At 39.7% G+C, this 17,213-nt stretch overlaps 2 protein-coding genes and 1 long non-coding RNA gene across 3 annotated transcripts in view; all 3 read left to right on the top strand.

Annotated features, from left to right (window-relative positions):
* Positions 1-17,213, top strand: part of LOC120566986 — a 37,203-nt gene that overhangs the window by 8,705 nt on the left and 11,285 nt on the right. The gene's annotated exons all lie outside the window — the stretch shown is intronic.
* On the top strand, positions 3,490-5,788 carry LOC120566995. Its single transcript, XR_005640501.1, has 3 exons — positions 3,490-3,535; positions 3,655-5,466; positions 5,580-5,788. It is a non-coding gene; the product is annotated as an uncharacterized LOC120566995 (long non-coding RNA).
* LOC120566992 (signal-regulatory protein beta-2-like) lies at positions 8,982-11,322 on the top strand. The gene is made up of 6 exons (XM_039813761.1): positions 8,982-9,082; positions 9,222-9,551; positions 10,086-10,442; positions 10,529-10,654; positions 10,996-11,057; positions 11,154-11,322. Exons 1-6 carry the CDS (start codon positions 9,004-9,006, stop codon positions 11,274-11,276), a joined length of 1,077 nt encoding a protein of 358 aa, XP_039669695.1. The 5' UTR covers positions 8,982-9,003; the 3' UTR covers positions 11,277-11,322.

Raw genomic sequence — 17,213 nt, 5'->3', positions numbered from 1 at the left:
TAATTACAAAAGGAAAATATTACTGAAAATGCGCTTCAGGTGTTTGGATAGATCAGGAGGCACTTTACAGTACCGTCCTCAAAAAGTCGCAGCATTCTTTGTGGCTTGTTGTGTTTTACACATTTCCATGAATCATGGATGTGTTGATGACATAAATGAGGAAATATTAGAGGACTTAAGGAGACGTGATGTTGAACTACGGCGGGATTGGACACTCCGGCGGAATCTGGTCCGGGAGTGGCATAATGCGCGATGCGCTCCTGGTGGAGCGGGTGGACGGAGATGGAGTGGGGGGAGGAGGAAGGGGCCCAACAGGAGCAGGTGGTGCGTTTGGAGGCCCACGCTCCATGGCTGCAGCAATCCTCTCCAGACTTGAGGAGATGCGCCCTAGAGGCCGCAGCAACATCGCCACCCAGTCAAGACGGGCATTTATTACTTTGCCGAATCCCGGACAGCTCCCGCTGGCGTGCGCCAGGCAAATCCGCCGTTTTAATACCGCTTTGGTTTCACTCAACATTTTGCCATGTGCACATTTGTGTATCTGTCCACCACAACTTCCCACGACAAAAGTATAGCTTACAAAAATGCATACGGAGCCTTGTAGGTTGTAGACATAATAAGTCTTCCTTTGTTAAAAAATAAACAAAAACAAATATATATATATATATATATATATGTCAGCGCACAACTTGCTACTCAAATGAATAAACTCCCTCTTTCTGTTCTGACAGCACTTTGTAAAGGCCTTCTGCATGTCTGTCGTGAGAACAAGCAAAGCCACATGCAACAGCTACACTGACAGACATAAGCTGTGGTGGGCCATTTCTCCCCCCTTTGACCAACCATCAAGGCTGTTTACTCAGAACAGACCTGACTATGGGCTTCAACAGGATGTGTAGTGAGTGAAGAGCTACAAGAGGCTTCAGCAGGCTAAATTATAGTTTTAGTCATGTTTGTTAATGTGCTCATTCAAAGTACAAATAATGTCTATCTTTTGTGTGTTTGTAAAGAAGCAACTATATGCAACCTTCAATTATCACAGATGCATATTAGTTCATTTTTTATTTAGTTTTAATGTAGATTTTTTTCATTCACCATTAATTAAAACAGGCTTCCAGTCCATCACTGCATCAAGTGACTTTAGCAAGGCTGTCATTGCTTTGGCAGATAACAGGGCAAATTAACTTAAGATCACAGTTCAAACTCCCATTCCCATCTCTGACAGCAACTACCAATGAAAAGTGCCGGTCATATAGTGTGACTGGGGCTGTGTGTGTGTGTGTGTGTGTGTGTGTGTGTGTGTGTGTGTGTGTGTGTGTGTGTGTGTGTGTGTGTGTGTGTGTGTGTGTGTGTGTGTGTGTGTGTGTGTGTGTCCAACCACAGCAATGCTGAAGTTTCCATGCATCATTTGTTTGTCAGTGGTGACTGAACGTGTGTCTCTCTGTCCGTCTGTGTTTCTCAGGTACAAGCAGTGCTGTGCACACTAAGAAAAAGCAGATGGTACAAAGCAGGACACAAAGTACATGAAAGTATATTCTGCTTTTGTTTAAATTACATTTTACTTTTCCTGCGTTCTTTCATTTGTATGTTATGTGTACAGGGGCTGGAAACAACATTGTGTCAGGGGATAAGGATTTAACTGTATGCTAATTTTTTATTGTCCATTTTTTATTGTGTAATAAGAACAACTTTATTGTTAAATCATGTTTTTGCATGCGATCAACAAAATTGACCACAGTGAAGGCCCCAAACCACAACGCAGCGGTCTGACAAATGTTTTGTGCTAGAAACCCCCACTCTATTTTGGTAACGTCTCGTGTTTGAGGTGTACTGGACTGCATTAACTTGTCAGATGTTCCTGTCACTGTAAGAAGCTTCCTTTTTATTAAAAAAAATAAAATAATCATGCTGTCTTACCACAAAGTCATTGGGTTCAAATCCAATATTATTTTATCTCCTCCCAGGTTTACATGGATTCTCTACTTCAAATCAAAACATGCAGGTCAGTTAAATCAAAATTTTTGCTCCAGCTTTTTACCTCACTGAGTAGGAATTTAGCAGGTATAGTGGTAGGATGGTGTAAAAGCCCCCTCCCCCCCCCCCTCTCTGTCTGCTGTGTTGTAGCATTATGGTCCGTTCTTTTTGTCCACCGAAGTCGTTTTACGAGTTGTTTTCCGGAGTTACGACCCGGAAGTTGCAAAAAGAATGCCCCTGAGGTCGTATTTACGACTCGTCAAGTCGTCTGAACTCAGAGGACCCCGAGCTCACTTTCAAAGATGGCTACGTCGTGCATCACACTTTGTAAACATTGTGGTTATCTACAATTTTAAGCACTTTTGTCTTTGTTGTAACCAATTGAAGAAGTCGTACACATAGCGCTGTATACTGCTACCTATAGGCATGTCGCTACAGTCTTATTAGGCGTTAAATACCGCCTAATTAGTTATTTTGTAGCTTGTGCAGCTGAAATTGGCTAGAGACGCTCGGTTGCTATATGACAACAATGGCTTTAAGCCGAGTCTTGAGCAGAAAGCAGAGCAGTAGCCTAACGTTAACGTTAATCAAAACGTAATTGTCATGTATCAAACTGTGAAATATATGTGTGTAATATGTCAATAACTGGGTGAATAGAATCCTAAATGCTACTAAAAATGTTACAAAAATCCATCTTTTCTCCGACTCGTAGTATTGTGTGACAAAAAGAATGCAACAACCCGCGGTTATCCGTTTTTCGACACGGATGTGACGTCACGCTCGAGCTACTAGTCGCGATTACAAGACAAAAAGAACGCACCATTAGGTCTGGCTATTTCAGACTACATTCTCAATCAGTCTGCTCCTCTGTATTACTGTCACAAATACATTTTTTTTTTAATTAAAACCCTAACCCTTTTTTGCCAATATTTCATAAACCAAGTAGTTTTAGTTGCTCAACCTCAATCATGACATAACCATGTTGTGAAAATAAAATAAATAAAAAGAGCGCATTGAACGTTTGAAAATATCATCATTGAACGTAATCTTGGGTTTGCAGAATTAATCAAAATCAGAGTTAAGACAGAACAACACCCTTTAATCACAAAAATAATAGCAGGTGCTGTCTATTTCAGGGTTTCTGGAAATCAGGCTACCAGCCCAATGGAATACTAAAGATGTACAACTCAAAAATGTATTGTATTGTATCATATTGTTTCTTTGCTTTTCATTTTTGGATAACTGTAGTTCACATTAAGATCAAATCATCTGTTGTGTTTACTCTGTGTCAGTTATAGAAACCCACCATGAAACATGAAACCAACGCATGCTGTTGTTTCATGTGTTTAGGTTGGAAATATGGTTCATTTCATTTCCACTGGGGTGGTAAACTCCAACATAATGAGGGGCCAATCAAATTGCCCTGACACTGTTCCCTCCCACTTGATGTACAGATTGCGATGAATCATTTCATAATGTGATCTAAATTACAGAAGTCTCAAGTGGAATAACCTGGAAATGATGACTGTTGTTTATTTACTGCTGATACTCAAAGTGGGGCGTAAGTATATGTTAGAAATATCAGATTGACTCCAGATGTATGTTTAAAGTATTGTTATTATCTTACAGTAATACAGTTGAACTATTTATCCGTTGTTAATGTAATATATATATTTTCAGGATGCACAGATGATCAGATCTTTGAGAACAGGACTGTTGGTGTGGGAGGCGATGTGAGACTGACTTGTCCTCGCAAGTCTACAGGAAGCTTGTTTTGGATAAGGCTCGTTTCTGGAGAATTTCCTAAAGTCTTAGGAAAAACATTTAGCTTTGAGAGTGATCCTCGCATTACCGCCACAGAGGAGCCCGGGACATTTGTTCTGCATATTGCAAAAGCAAGGCTAAGTGATACTGCAGTTTACTACTGTATGAGAATACATCAACACAACTTCACATTTTTAAAAGGAGCATGCAATGCATTCTTTAATTTCATTACAGAGTTATTCTTAAAAAGTATGGTGACAGTTGTCTTTTGTTTGAAAATCAATGTTGAAGTTTTATACTTTATTAAATTTCCCAAGACAAGAACCTTATCCCACTGCTGTCCCTCCATCTGATCCAGTTGGTCCAGGAGACTCAGTGACTCTGCAGTGTTCATTCCTTTCTGACTCTGAGAACTTGTCCAGAAAAACAAAGTGTGTTCTGTTTCAGAGCTGGATCACATCAATGTGACTCAGATTTTAATTATACTCAAGAATCCAGAGGGACTCTTGACAAAGAAATGTATCTACAGCTTCTTTAAGAACGTCAGCTCCTCTGATGGCGGGACTTATCACTGTGCTGTGGTCACATGTGGGGAGATATATTCTGGAAACGGATCAGAACTCGAAACTGAAGGTAACCGCATTGTATTTAAATGTAATAAGATAATGAGAATGTGTGTGTTCAATTAAGGTCAAGTACCACAACATTAAATATGTATGAATTACTCTTAATTACACTTTCACTAATTGTTAACTTTTCATATTGTGTCAGCAGTCAACATGCAGGACTCTCAGAAGGACCATACTGTTCTGTTAGGTGCTGCTTTGGCTATAAGTCTGATTGTTATAGCCTTTCTCATTTATTCAATCAAGAAGCTTGTTACGTCCCCATTTCAATCAGGAGAGACTTCCTTGCAAATATGAACATGTTTATTGTACAGGACAAAATATCGAAAATGAAATGTGCAAAGTCTCTGGAGATTAGACTCCATCAAATCCATGTTATAAAAGGGGTAGTGAACCCAAACATATCCCCCGATGGAGTCCAGACACTGGTGGTGGTGATGAAGGCGCCCAGGACCCAATCAAGATTGCCATTCAGCTGACGATCCCCGGAGGACTCTGTTCCTGAAACGACAGTTGACAACTGCAGAGGAGAGAGAAGATTTAAAACAGGATGTTATGCTGTGATTGGCTTGTGATACATGGCTGAATCTGATTGGTTTAGCTAACAATGAAACAGCCGAAACCAATGGAGGCCATGGAACAGCTGATCAATTAGGAGTGATGAAAAAAGAGATTTGAAGTCTTCCTGTAAGAACTTACGCTGAGCTTCATTTGTGGTGTCCAGGGGAAAAGGGGAGCAACAATAAATAATAAGCTGGGTGTTCAAAGAAAGAAAGGAAACAGAACGATTCGTACCATTAAACTATTTATTTAGACATAAATGAGCCCACTATTAACACAAAACAACCACCCTAAAAGAATGGAGGTGAAAGACCATTCAAACTAAACAAGCCACTAATCCAACCAATAACACAATCCCTCCACTGAGGGAGTAATGACAAGACGAAGAGCACCACACAGCTCTGGTTCACGACCAGCGATACAACTCTGCTCGGCTATCAGGCCCACTGGCATTAATGCTGTGTTTTTATTTTATAATACAGCTGCTGTTGCACTGCAAACAAATGCTGCAACAGCCAGTGGTCATCAGCAAAGTCAGCAGGTAAGGTATATGAAGGAAAAATGTAGCTGGAAAGTTATCAGAATGTTTTTCTCTCTGCATATGTAAAAATTAACATCTGTCGTTTCATAACAGTTTTTCTTACATTTTCTCAGGCAGATGAGGACTTGGTTTATTCTGCACCAATCTTTACCAGTAGGAAAGCTAGCAAATGAGGGACAAGGGATGCAAAACAGAGGAGGAAGAGTGTCTACTCTGATGTCAGGGCTCTGGGGTTGGAATAACACTCTAAACACTAGATTTGCTACTCATTTTAGTCTGCACATGGTAAAAACATTTGCCTCTAAAGTTGGTAAATAATACTTTATTTTGGATAATAAAAAACATGTAATAGTCTATATTTCATATGAGATTATATTTATGTTTTGTAAAAGTAATATAATAGTTAAGCTTTTTAGCAATAAACCTGTGCTGTAGGGATCCCGTATCTATAAACATTTGTTTAATTCTTATCAAAGTTTTTAACTCTGAGAAGATTTTCTTATCTTTCCCTTTGTACATCATGAACTTTCAAGTCTGTTATCTTCCTCCATTAGCCTCCATTACATTCGTGCTGTCTGTGTCAATGCTATGCAAAGGTACTGTACTAACAGGAATTGGTGGTCATGACATGTATTGTTGCTTGCTTCTTAATAAATGAATAAATATACTTTATGAAGAGCTACCAAACTGATAATGAAATTAAAGACTTGTTTATTGAATGACTGCAACTTAACATAAACGACTATTAAAAGTAATTACTCAGTAGATTCAAATACTGATATATTACATTACTTTTATAGTTTTTACATACTCACGAAACATGGTGATCTGTTAACACACATGCAATCCAGATTCATGCCAAATTTGAAAAATTCCCCGCATTGGGTGTGACTAATGGTGTAGATACATACAGCCGACGGGCGACCGTTGACAGAAAACCCCGTCAATATGATCAGTCGCGTCCGCGAGGTCCAAAAAACTGCCACAGAACAGACCAAAAAGACGAGGGGAGACGAGACGTAATACATCCCTATAACAGCAGGCGGTGCTAATCTGTAATGTTGCCCAAGAAATGAAAACCGGCAGCTGATTGGACAAACGCGTCACATGGGTTTGTTTTCTCCGGAAATTCAGAGCCAGACTGTCATGGTGGCCCTTCAGAATACGATCTCATATTGTACTAAAATAGTTCACTGAAACGTGTTTCTGAGAGGTCAGTTTAAAAGATTTACACCAGATTTTGAGAGACTGTAGTCACCTCATTGCGCTCGTCATTTCCGGGTGAGTTCCGACTTCCCTGCCGCCGACTGAACATGTCAGGTCGGCCAAAATGAACGCCGACAGCCCCTCAGACGGACGAAGGCACGGGACACACCGAACAGACTCGAGTCACTGACCTCGCCAGACTATCCCACGGCCGATAATCGGCCTGATGTGTCCCGGCCTTTATAGACATAAACACAAGAGTAACTGAAGCTAGCCCTGAAGTAACCGTGAATTCAATAATATCAAACTGATATAAAATTATAAAATTTCTGCTGTTTAGTTATTTTTCTTTTGGTATTCTCAAGTGTTTTCAACATGCAAATTTGAACCACTGTTTTAGTTTATACGTAGGGACTTGTACATCATATGAAGTACGGGTAATCAAAACAAAAAAAATCAGAAGTGCTAGTACTCCATAGTGGAGGGTACTGACCCACTTCAAGCACTGCAGTATAGTATACTTTGGTTTTGCTCACAAAGGTCAGAGCAACCCAGGTCAAAGTTCAACAAATTTGAACTTTTGACACAGTGCTGCTCTAAACACCATATATAAGTGTAATACCATTGCAACACACCACATACACAGTATAGAGAAGGCTGGCACAAAAGTTATTTTTCCATAATAATGTAATACAGCTTATAACTCAAAGTAATAAACCCAGAACTGAACCTTGTGGCACTCCATAGGGAATGTTAAAAAAATATATCTTATTTGTACTCTTGTGAGCAGCAGACTCTAGTCAGTCGGTCCATTGGTCAGTCAGTCTACCACTTTGGTCCAGACGGAAATATCTAGTTATTGAATGGATTGCCATGGAATTTGGTACAAATATCCATGGTGCCCAAAGGATGAACTCTAATAAGAATAGACATCACCTGACATTTTTTTCTTGCACCAATGACCATATCAATTTGCCTAATGTTTTGGTTTATGATTGAATACCTGCAAAACTATCAACATTCCCATCAGTTTCAGCTGTACTTTGTGTTTAGTGGTAATTAGCAAATGCCAACATGTGTTACACCCAAGCATTTTGCTGCTTGTCAGCATGTTATAGCATTTTGTTTTTTTTTTTTTTGTGAAAAAAAAAAAAAAAGGGGTTTAGAATGTAAAATTATTATTTTTTTTTTTTTTTCTCATAGCCATACTTTTTTTTTTTTTTTTAACAAAACAATATCCACACTGCCAAAAGATAAAGAAAGAGTATTATAGAATATAAGTAAAATAAACTGCATGCTTTCTGGCATTAGGTGTTTCTTTGTGTTCAGGTGGTTGGAGGTCACTGGTAAATCTGACCCATTAAGTGTACTAATGAAACCCCTCTGTAGATAAAGTTAAAACAAGGCATACATTCTAGCACTCTTGTTATCACACTGGACTTGTTACACACAACAGAAATTCCGACATTCCATGTCAAAGAGAACACAACATAGTCCATGCCCCTCGCCTGGCATCATGGCGGTACCGAAAGTCGTAAGAAAGCGGCAGAGTCCTGTTTGATTATGACTCTGTCACATAAAAGCAAGTGCCTTGCAGTGGAAGGTGGTAAAATATGTGGACAATTAATTAAATGGAAAAATCCCAGGAATTTTAAAGTACATTTGAGAAGCGCACACAAGGAGGCTAACCTAGCTTACCTTAACAAGGTAAAGGAGAACGCAAAGCCCCCTTCCCCGAAACAGAAGCTAACCCTGGTACAGGACATGGATGTTTGGGTACAGGGCCAGGCAGCATGACGGAGACAACCGTAAGACAGAGAACACTACAGGCGTGCTTTCACCAGCGACCCGATAGCTGCTGACCTTTTTGAATTTTGCCCCTGACAAATAACCCATATTACAAAAAGGGAATAAAACTAAGCATTTCAAAAAATAAAAAATAAACTAAACTAGCAAAACCGCTATAAAAACTAATAAAAACTAAACTGAATGAAAATAAACGAAATAAAAATAACTAATGAAAAATGCAAAACTATAATAACCTTGCTGGTGATGCTTTGTTTTCTGACATGAAGCACAATGTAACTCATTTGACAGCTAGTCTATGCTTTTGTAAATCCAGTTTTCTTTTTACACATTTTACAATACCTTTGGTCCAACACCTGGTGTGTGAAGAGAAGAATGAGGTGAAATGCTTCTCAAAGGCCAGGATGAGACCAATGTGACAGGAAGTGCACTTTGAATATTTATTCTGTGATAACCAATCAGATGCATTTGACAGTGTGACATACATTATCATGGCCCTGAGATATCACTCCTTTTCTCACTGAAATGCCAACAATTATTCTAACAAGACACAATGTCAAGATGATCCTGTTATGGGTTACACTGCTTGTTCTTCATCAAGGATGTAAGTGCTATTTTATTTATAAGTATTCAGTTAAGAATTTGCATGCCAACTCGCTACTGTGGATAAGGAGGTTTTGCATGATAAATGTTATGCATTGTCATTTATTTTTTCATGTATTGTATGTTCTCATTTATTTTAGATTCACTAGTTCCAGTTACCACAGTTCGACTTGGTGAACCTGCAACCTTCACGTGTGCTCTGCCTGATAGGGAGATTGACCGTCCACAGCTCCACTGGTACAAGCAGAGTGCCGGGGAAACTCTGAAAATAATTGTTAGAAAGGGTAAATCTACAAAACCTGCGTATGAACCAGAGTTTTCTGAATCAAGATTGGAAATGAACAATGATAACAATTTTAGCAACCTGACCATTCTGAGGACAATCCAAGAAGATGAGGGAATGTATCACTGTGCATCCACGGAGTGGCTTACAAGTCCTGTATGGAGTGGGACATATTTGTTAATAAAAGGTAATTATGATCTACTTTTATAGAGTTTAGCAAATGCCTCAGACACTGATCCAAACCTTCACTGTGGTAATGTTTAAGAAAAATAACTGTTTAAGGATCACAAGCCTGTTTTGAAAAAATCTAAAAACTTCCCATGTCAATCCAATTAAATATACAGACACAGGTCATCTAATTATTTCCAAATGTTTGTGAATACCTGATTGCCGCTGTGTATGTGTTGTCTTAATTATTTGACAAAATAATCTTTTCAACCACTTAACACTAAAAATATTCCTGTGTTTTGTCCAACACATTCTCATATCTAAATGACAGAATAGGTTGATTGTCAATGACTCCCGTAGGTCCAATCAATGTTTCAACAACCGTATTTTACTCTGAGAACACATGCACTGGACTAAAAGGGCTCCAAATTTGCTACATTTCAGCAAAATATCATGTCAAACTACTGAAGTCGCATTTGAGATATACTTAAATTCTACTTTGGCTTTCAAAATGTGCTTGGAAATCCTTTTAACACAGTTTTGTATGATGCAGGAAACACTCAGAGGACATCAAACTATACTGTTGTTCAGTGGCCGACAGTATCAGATCCAGTCCGTCCAGGAGACTCTGTGACTCTCCAGTGTTCAGTCCTCTCCGACTCTGGGAACAAGACGTGTCCAGGAGATGACAGTGTGTTCTGGTTTAGAGCCGGATCGAATAAATCTTATCCGGACATCATCTACACTGATGGAAGAAGACATAATGAATGTGACAAGAGATCTGACACTCAGAAGAGTTGTGTTTATCGCTTCTCTAAGAACATCAGCTCCTCTGATGACGGGACTTACTACTGTGCTGTGGCCACATGTGGGGAGATTTTATTTGGAGATGGAACTAAACTGCAAATCGGTATGATTCTGTGTTCAACACTGGAGGTGATATTCAAAACATGTTAATAACATCTTCACTGATACGTTTTTTACTTTGTTATCTAGAGCGAACAGCAAGTGTTGAATTTATTGCGCTGGTGATAGCAACAGTCTGCTTGGTCATTTCTATGACTGGAAACATTGTTTTCATCTGTTACCGAACTTCAACACCAGTATGTCCACAATTTAAAGGTAAGTTGTGTTGAAATTTTAATTTGCCGATGGTCTTATTTAAAAAGTTTATATAGTGTAGAAAGTGTAACAGACAGGACATGACAAACCTCAACTTCATGTTGTTGGATTAAATAATAGATATCAGTAGAAGTCAGTTATTTTCACATTATTAATAAATTAATGTATCAACTGACATTTTGTGTTACGTTAAGCTTTACCTTTGCAGTACACAATGTTATTAATGAAAGATAGTTTCAAATTTTATTTAATTTTTATTAATTAAAACCTGTTGCCAGCTGAGGAACTTTATTGAAAACTTAGATTCAGTATATAAGATTTCTGTTTTCTTTTATCATTAGGAATAGAAAGTGCCTCTTCCAAAGCAAGACATGACAACTCAAGACAATCAGTACATGATATTGTAAGTAACGATACTAAATGACATTTGTTGGTATTTCATGAACATAATTACTCACAGCACCATTTAACAATGATAAGCCTTTTATTTGCTGCACAGACTGAAGATGGATTTGATCTGAACTACGCTGCGTTGCATTTCTCTAGAAAAAAACCTACAAGAGGAAGGAAGAAGACAGAGTTGAAAACTGAAGAAAGTGTGTACTCTCAAGTTAAATGCTGAATGTGAATGTGTCTATAAAATCGTAAAGGTTGGTTTAGAGTACTGACCTCTTACAATGATGATAATTTTAAACCTTGTGGGTTCCCCTCTAACTTTTTTGAGAGTGAGGTGTTTTATACCAAGAGTCAAAATCATAGCATTTACCATTATTTTATCCTTGCATCATTTTATGTGTCTATATGTGTGGTCATTCTTTTATCTTGGAAATGTTAACCTTTGAAGAGTAAGATCCTTTTTGTTAAAATGAAACAGCCCTGAATTTACTATCGCCAAACCCACTGTTCCAACAATTACCACACTGATTTGGTTGAAATAACACCTTGATTCAGCAATTTTAATGTGAAAATATGCTGGCTCTATACACATTTATTACACATAAATGTTAATCACTAGAGAGTCATCGAGTCTCCTGGACAGACTGGATCTGATACTTTTGGCCACTGCACAACAGTATAGTTTAAAGTCCTCTTGAGTGTTTCCTGTGTCAAACAAAACTGGTAAAATAGAATAGAGTAGAATAGAATGCATTTTATTGTCATTATACACAGGCACAACGAGTTTAAAAGCAACTCCTTTTCCACTGTCCAAATGTACGTAAAAGAAATGTAACAACATGGAATAAAATAAGTAGAGCAAAAGAAAGGGGGGGGTAAAGGTGCACAGTTCTGAGATGCTAAAAGATAAGATAAATATGGTTTTATATAGTGTGATGCAATGTGAAATAATAATATTGCACATTGAAACATTAACACAGTAAGTGAGGGCCACATCATTTTCCATTTCTCTAACGGGGGGCCGGGTCGGTCTGTGACAAAAGATTACATGGGCAGGAGTGACTAACAGTATTATTGTGGAGATTCTTTTATGATTTTAAATGCATTTAGTATGCCTCCTAAATCTAGATTAATGTTAGATTATTATTTTGTTAGGCACTGTACAGACAAACGAACATTACTTTCAAGAGATATTGGGCCCTATTTTAACGATCTGAAACGCAAGTATGAAACGCCAAACGCAAGTAGCTTTGTGGGCGGATCTCGGGCGCTGTTGCTATTTTACCGGCGGGATAAATGACTCTTGCGCCCGATGCAAATCTAAAATGGGTTGGTCTGAAGTAGCTAGGTGTGGTTTGGGCGTAACGTGAAAATAACCAATCAGAGCGTCATCTCTCATTCCCTTTAAGAGCAGGCGCGCTTGTTCCATGGCGGATTGCTATTATAACGGTGGATTTGCCTGGCGCACGCCAGCGGGAGCTGTCCGGGATGTGGCAAAGTAATAAATGCCCGTCTTGGCCGGGTGGCGATGTTGCTGCGGCCTCTCGGGCGCATCTCCTCAAGTCTGGAGAGGATTCTGCAGCCATGGAACGTGGGCCTCCAAATGCACCACCTGCACCTGTTGTGCCCCTTCCTCTTCCCCCCTCTCCATCTCCGTCCACCCGATCCACCAGGACCGCACCGCGCATTACTCCCGGACCAGATTCCGCCGGACTGTCCAATCCCACCGTAGTTCAACATCACGTCTCCTTAAGTCCTCTAATATTTCCTCATTTATGTCATCAACACATCCATGATTCATGGAAATGTGTAAAACACAACAAGCCACAAAGAATGCTGCGACTTTTTGAGGATTGTACTGTAAAATGCCTCCTGATCTATCCAAACACATGAAGCGCATTTTCAGTAATATTTTTCTTTGTAATTATGCATGGTTTTCAAAAATAGGAACTGCTGTAGATGAGAGAAGTGTATGCGCGTTGTGCACACACTACATTATGGCCAAGCATGCGCCCCTAAAATAGCATCTGCTGAATAACGCGCTACTGACTTTAGACTAGCGCCACTGACTTTAGACCAGGTTTTTCCTGGTCAGTGGCGGAATTGTTTTCTGAAACTGCAAAATAGGACTGCTGAACCGCCCCCTGGAGCGCAAATACATTCCGTAATTTACCGACGTGCGTCTGTGGAGGGAAAAGTCCGCTGTGCGTCGGGTGCAAAACAGGAATGATACATGCGTCGGTGTACAAAGGCATTTGCGCTGAGTGCAAGATAGGGCCCATTGTCACAATCCAGGGAATTAGAGAACCCAAACGCAGAGAGCAGGTGAGGGAACGTTTGATCTTGAGGATTTATTTGGACAAAAAGAACAAAGTATTCATCAACAAAGGGAGTCCTGAGAGTAGCAGGCAAATACTAATCCCAGAGTGTAGCAACCAAGAACAGGGAATCCAAAAAACAAAGGTAGTACAAAAACCAGGAACTTGAGACAAAAGGAAATTCGGGGAGCACAGAACTTGACTTGAACTGACACAGGGAGACACTACAGAAACAAAAGGATCTGACAATAGACATAGTGAACACAGAAACTGTTGTGTATATTTCTGTTATGGTTGTGTATATTTCTGTTTCCGGTTGTGTATATTTCTGTTGTGGTTGTTTATATTTCTGTTTCCTGTTTTATTTTGATAGTCTGTTTTTCTCCCTTGTCTTGTCTAGTTTTACTTCCTGTGTTTTCCAACCTTTTTGATTACCCTGCCCACTCCTAATGTGTTGCACCTGTTCCCCAGGCTTCGTTTTCCTTGTTTTCTCATTTACCCTGTGTATTTAGTTTCTACATCTGAATCCATACCATTATCTGTTTTGTTGTAGGTGAGTGTAACTATTTTGTAAACGTGATTTGTAACTCTATCAAACTATTCTCACAGTGACGTTGCTGGCTTAGCACACTTTTGTAACTGAACGAAACCTGATCATTTCTTGGATGTAGAGGTGGCTCCGTTGCTAGCTAATGAGATGCATCATGTAAACAAGACACTATTGGGGCCCTATCTTGCACTCAGCGCAATTGCCTTTGTACATCGACGCATGTATCATTCCTATTTTGCACCAGACGCACAGCAGACTTTTCCCTCCACAGACGCACGTCGGTAAATTAGGGAATGTATTTGCGCTCCTGGGGGCGGTTCAGCGAAAAGAGGAGGCGTGTTCCGGCGCAAACGTTACTTAGTGCTATTCTGCAGTTTCAGAAAACAATTCTGCCACTGACCAGGAAAAACCTGGTCTAAAGTCAGTGGCGCTAGTCTAAAGTCAGTAGCGCGTTATTCAGATGCTATTTTAGGGGCGCGTGCTTGGCCATAATGTAGGTGTGCACAACGTGCATACACTTCTCTCATCTAAATGGATGCAGCAGTTCCCATTTTTGCAAACCATACAGTACATAATTACAAAAGGAAAATATTACTGAAAATGCGCTTCAGGTGTTTGGATAGATCAGGAGGCACTTTACAGTACAGTCCTCAAAAAGTCGCAGCATTCTTTGTGGCTTGTTGTGTTTTACACAACATTTCCATGAATCATGGATGTGTTGATGACATAAATGAGGAAATATTAGAGGACTTAAGGAGACGTGATGTTGAACTACAGCGGGATCTGGTCCGGGAGTAATGCGCGATGTGCTCCTGGTGGAGCGGGTGGACGGAGATGGAGTGGGGGGAGGAGGAAGGGGCACAACAGGTGCAGGTGGTGCGTTTGGAGGCCCACGCTCCATGGCTGCAGCAATCCTCTCCAGACTTGAGGAGATGCGCCCGAGGGGCCGCAGCAACATCGCCCCCCGGCCAAGACGGGCATTTATTACTTTGCCGCATCTCGCATCGACAGCTCCCGCTGGCGTGCGCCAGGCAATCCGCCCGCCATAATAGCAATCCGCCATGGAACAAGCGCCCTGCTCTTAAAGGGAATGTGAGATGACGCTCTGATTGGTTTATTGCACATTACGCCCAAACCACACCTTGCTACTTCAGACCAACCCATTTTAGATTTGTGTCGGGCGCAAGAGTCATTTATCCCGCCGGTAAAATAGCAACAGAGCCCGAAATCCGCCCACAAAGCTACTTGCGTTTTGCGTTTTATACTTGCGTTTCAGATCATTAAAATAGGGCCCTGCGAGTTGTTGAAAACTGCATTGTCCCCTTTCAGGGTAGGCTAGCTGTTTTACTTCCTGTGTTTAGGGAACTTTTCTAATAATGTTAGCTACAGCGTAGGTGGTAGCCTGCAAGTTTGAGGGACAGTTGCAAGGTGAGAAGAAATGTGTCCAAAACCACAGAATATGAGATGTGAAGAGTTCGCAGGTAAATCTATATGTGAGAGATATTACTCCTATACTTAGATCACTTCACTACCTTTAGATAAAATACAGAATTGATTTTAAAGTTTTGCTCATTGCTACAAATCATTTAATGGCTTTGGTCCTAATGACTTCTCTGACCTGCTCACTACTTACAAAATCTAAAGGCTAAATGCTAAATCTGATGATGGTGCATTCAGTTATTATGGGCCTACTCTCTGGGACAAACTTTCTGGTGATATAAGATGTACCACAACTTTTCTTCTTTTAAAAGCAAGCATGAGACCTCCCTGTTCTCTCAGGCCTATGGCTAGCTTGCCTTCATCTCTCTGCCTGTCTCTATCTCTCTCTCTCTCTCTCTCTGTCTTTCTCTTTTTTTTTTTTTTTTGTGTGTTTATGTTGGTGGGTGGGCAGGGGATGACTACATTTTCTATGTGTATGTTCTCATGTCTTTATTTTGTTCATAACGGTTTGTTCACCAAATACACAAGGCTCCCATGATATATTGGCAGTGAACTCCCAGTACTCATATTGCTAACCTAAAACTTTATAGTCTTGCAAGAACTATTAGATGTTGCTGTTTATCGTTCCCAAATGCATCAGTTTTGTAAAACATATTTCACAAATGGACATTTTGACTTTGCATAGCAGGAAAAGTGAAAGTGAAACCAGTAACATTAAAGATGGGCCCATTTCAGATATGATTGCAATTAAACGTTTTACTAGTAACACCTGTGTTTAACCAGTCTAAATGTCTGCAGTGAAAAAGGTCTTATCCACTTTGGTTTCACTCAACTTTTTGCCATGTGCACATTTGTGTATCTGTCCACCACAACTTCCCCCAACGGTAGACAGAAGCATAGCTTACAAAAATGTATAACTTGTATGTTGTAGACATAATAAGTCTTCCTTTGTTAGAAAATAAACAGTTTAAAAATATATATAAAAAAAAAAATATATATATATATATATATATATATATATATATATATATATATATATATATATATATATATATATATATATATATATGTCAGCGCACAACTTGCTACTCAAATGAATAAACTCCCTCTTTCTGTTCTGACAGCACTTTGTAAAGGCCTTCTGCATGTCTGTCGTGAGAACAACAAGCAAAGCCACATGCAACAGCTACACTGACAGACATAAGCTGTGGTGGGCCATTTCTCCCCCCTTTGACCAACCATCAAGGCTGTTTACTCAGAACAGACCTGAGTATGGGCTTCAACAGGATGTGTAGTGAGTGAAGAGCTACAAGAGGCTTCAGCAGGCTAAATTATAGTTTTAGTCGTGTTTGTTAATGTGCTCATTCAAAGTACAAATAATGTCTATCTTTTGTGTGTTTGTAAAGAAGCAACTATATGCGCTCTTCAATTATCACAGATGCACATTAGCACATTCATTTTCTATTTAGTTTTAATGTTGATTCTTTCATTCACTATTAATTAAAACAGGCTTCCAGTCCATCACTGCATCAAGTGACTTTAGCACGCTGTCATTGCTTTGGCGGATAACAGGGCAAATTAACTTAAGATCACAGTTCAAACTCCGTCTATTGGAAGAAGACCAATTCAATTCACTTCAATTTTATTTATAGTATCATAACAAGAGTTATCTCGAGACACTTTACAGATAGAGTAGGTCTAGACCACACTATAAGTTCCAAAACCCCAACAATTACAGTAATTCCCCCAAGAGCAAGCATTAACGTGGCACTGCAGAGCATGGGTGGGTGCGGCAGACGCAGCATGACGCAGCATGATGCAGCAGGACACAGCCGGGCATTGAAGAGGAAGCATA

The sequence above is a fragment of the Perca fluviatilis genome, chromosome 10 (genome assembly GCF_010015445.1).
Source record: "Perca fluviatilis chromosome 10, GENO_Pfluv_1.0, whole genome shotgun sequence".
Classification (NCBI taxonomy): domain Eukaryota; kingdom Metazoa; phylum Chordata; class Actinopteri; order Perciformes; family Percidae; genus Perca; species Perca fluviatilis.
This window is presented reverse-complemented; position numbering and strand designations above follow the sequence as displayed.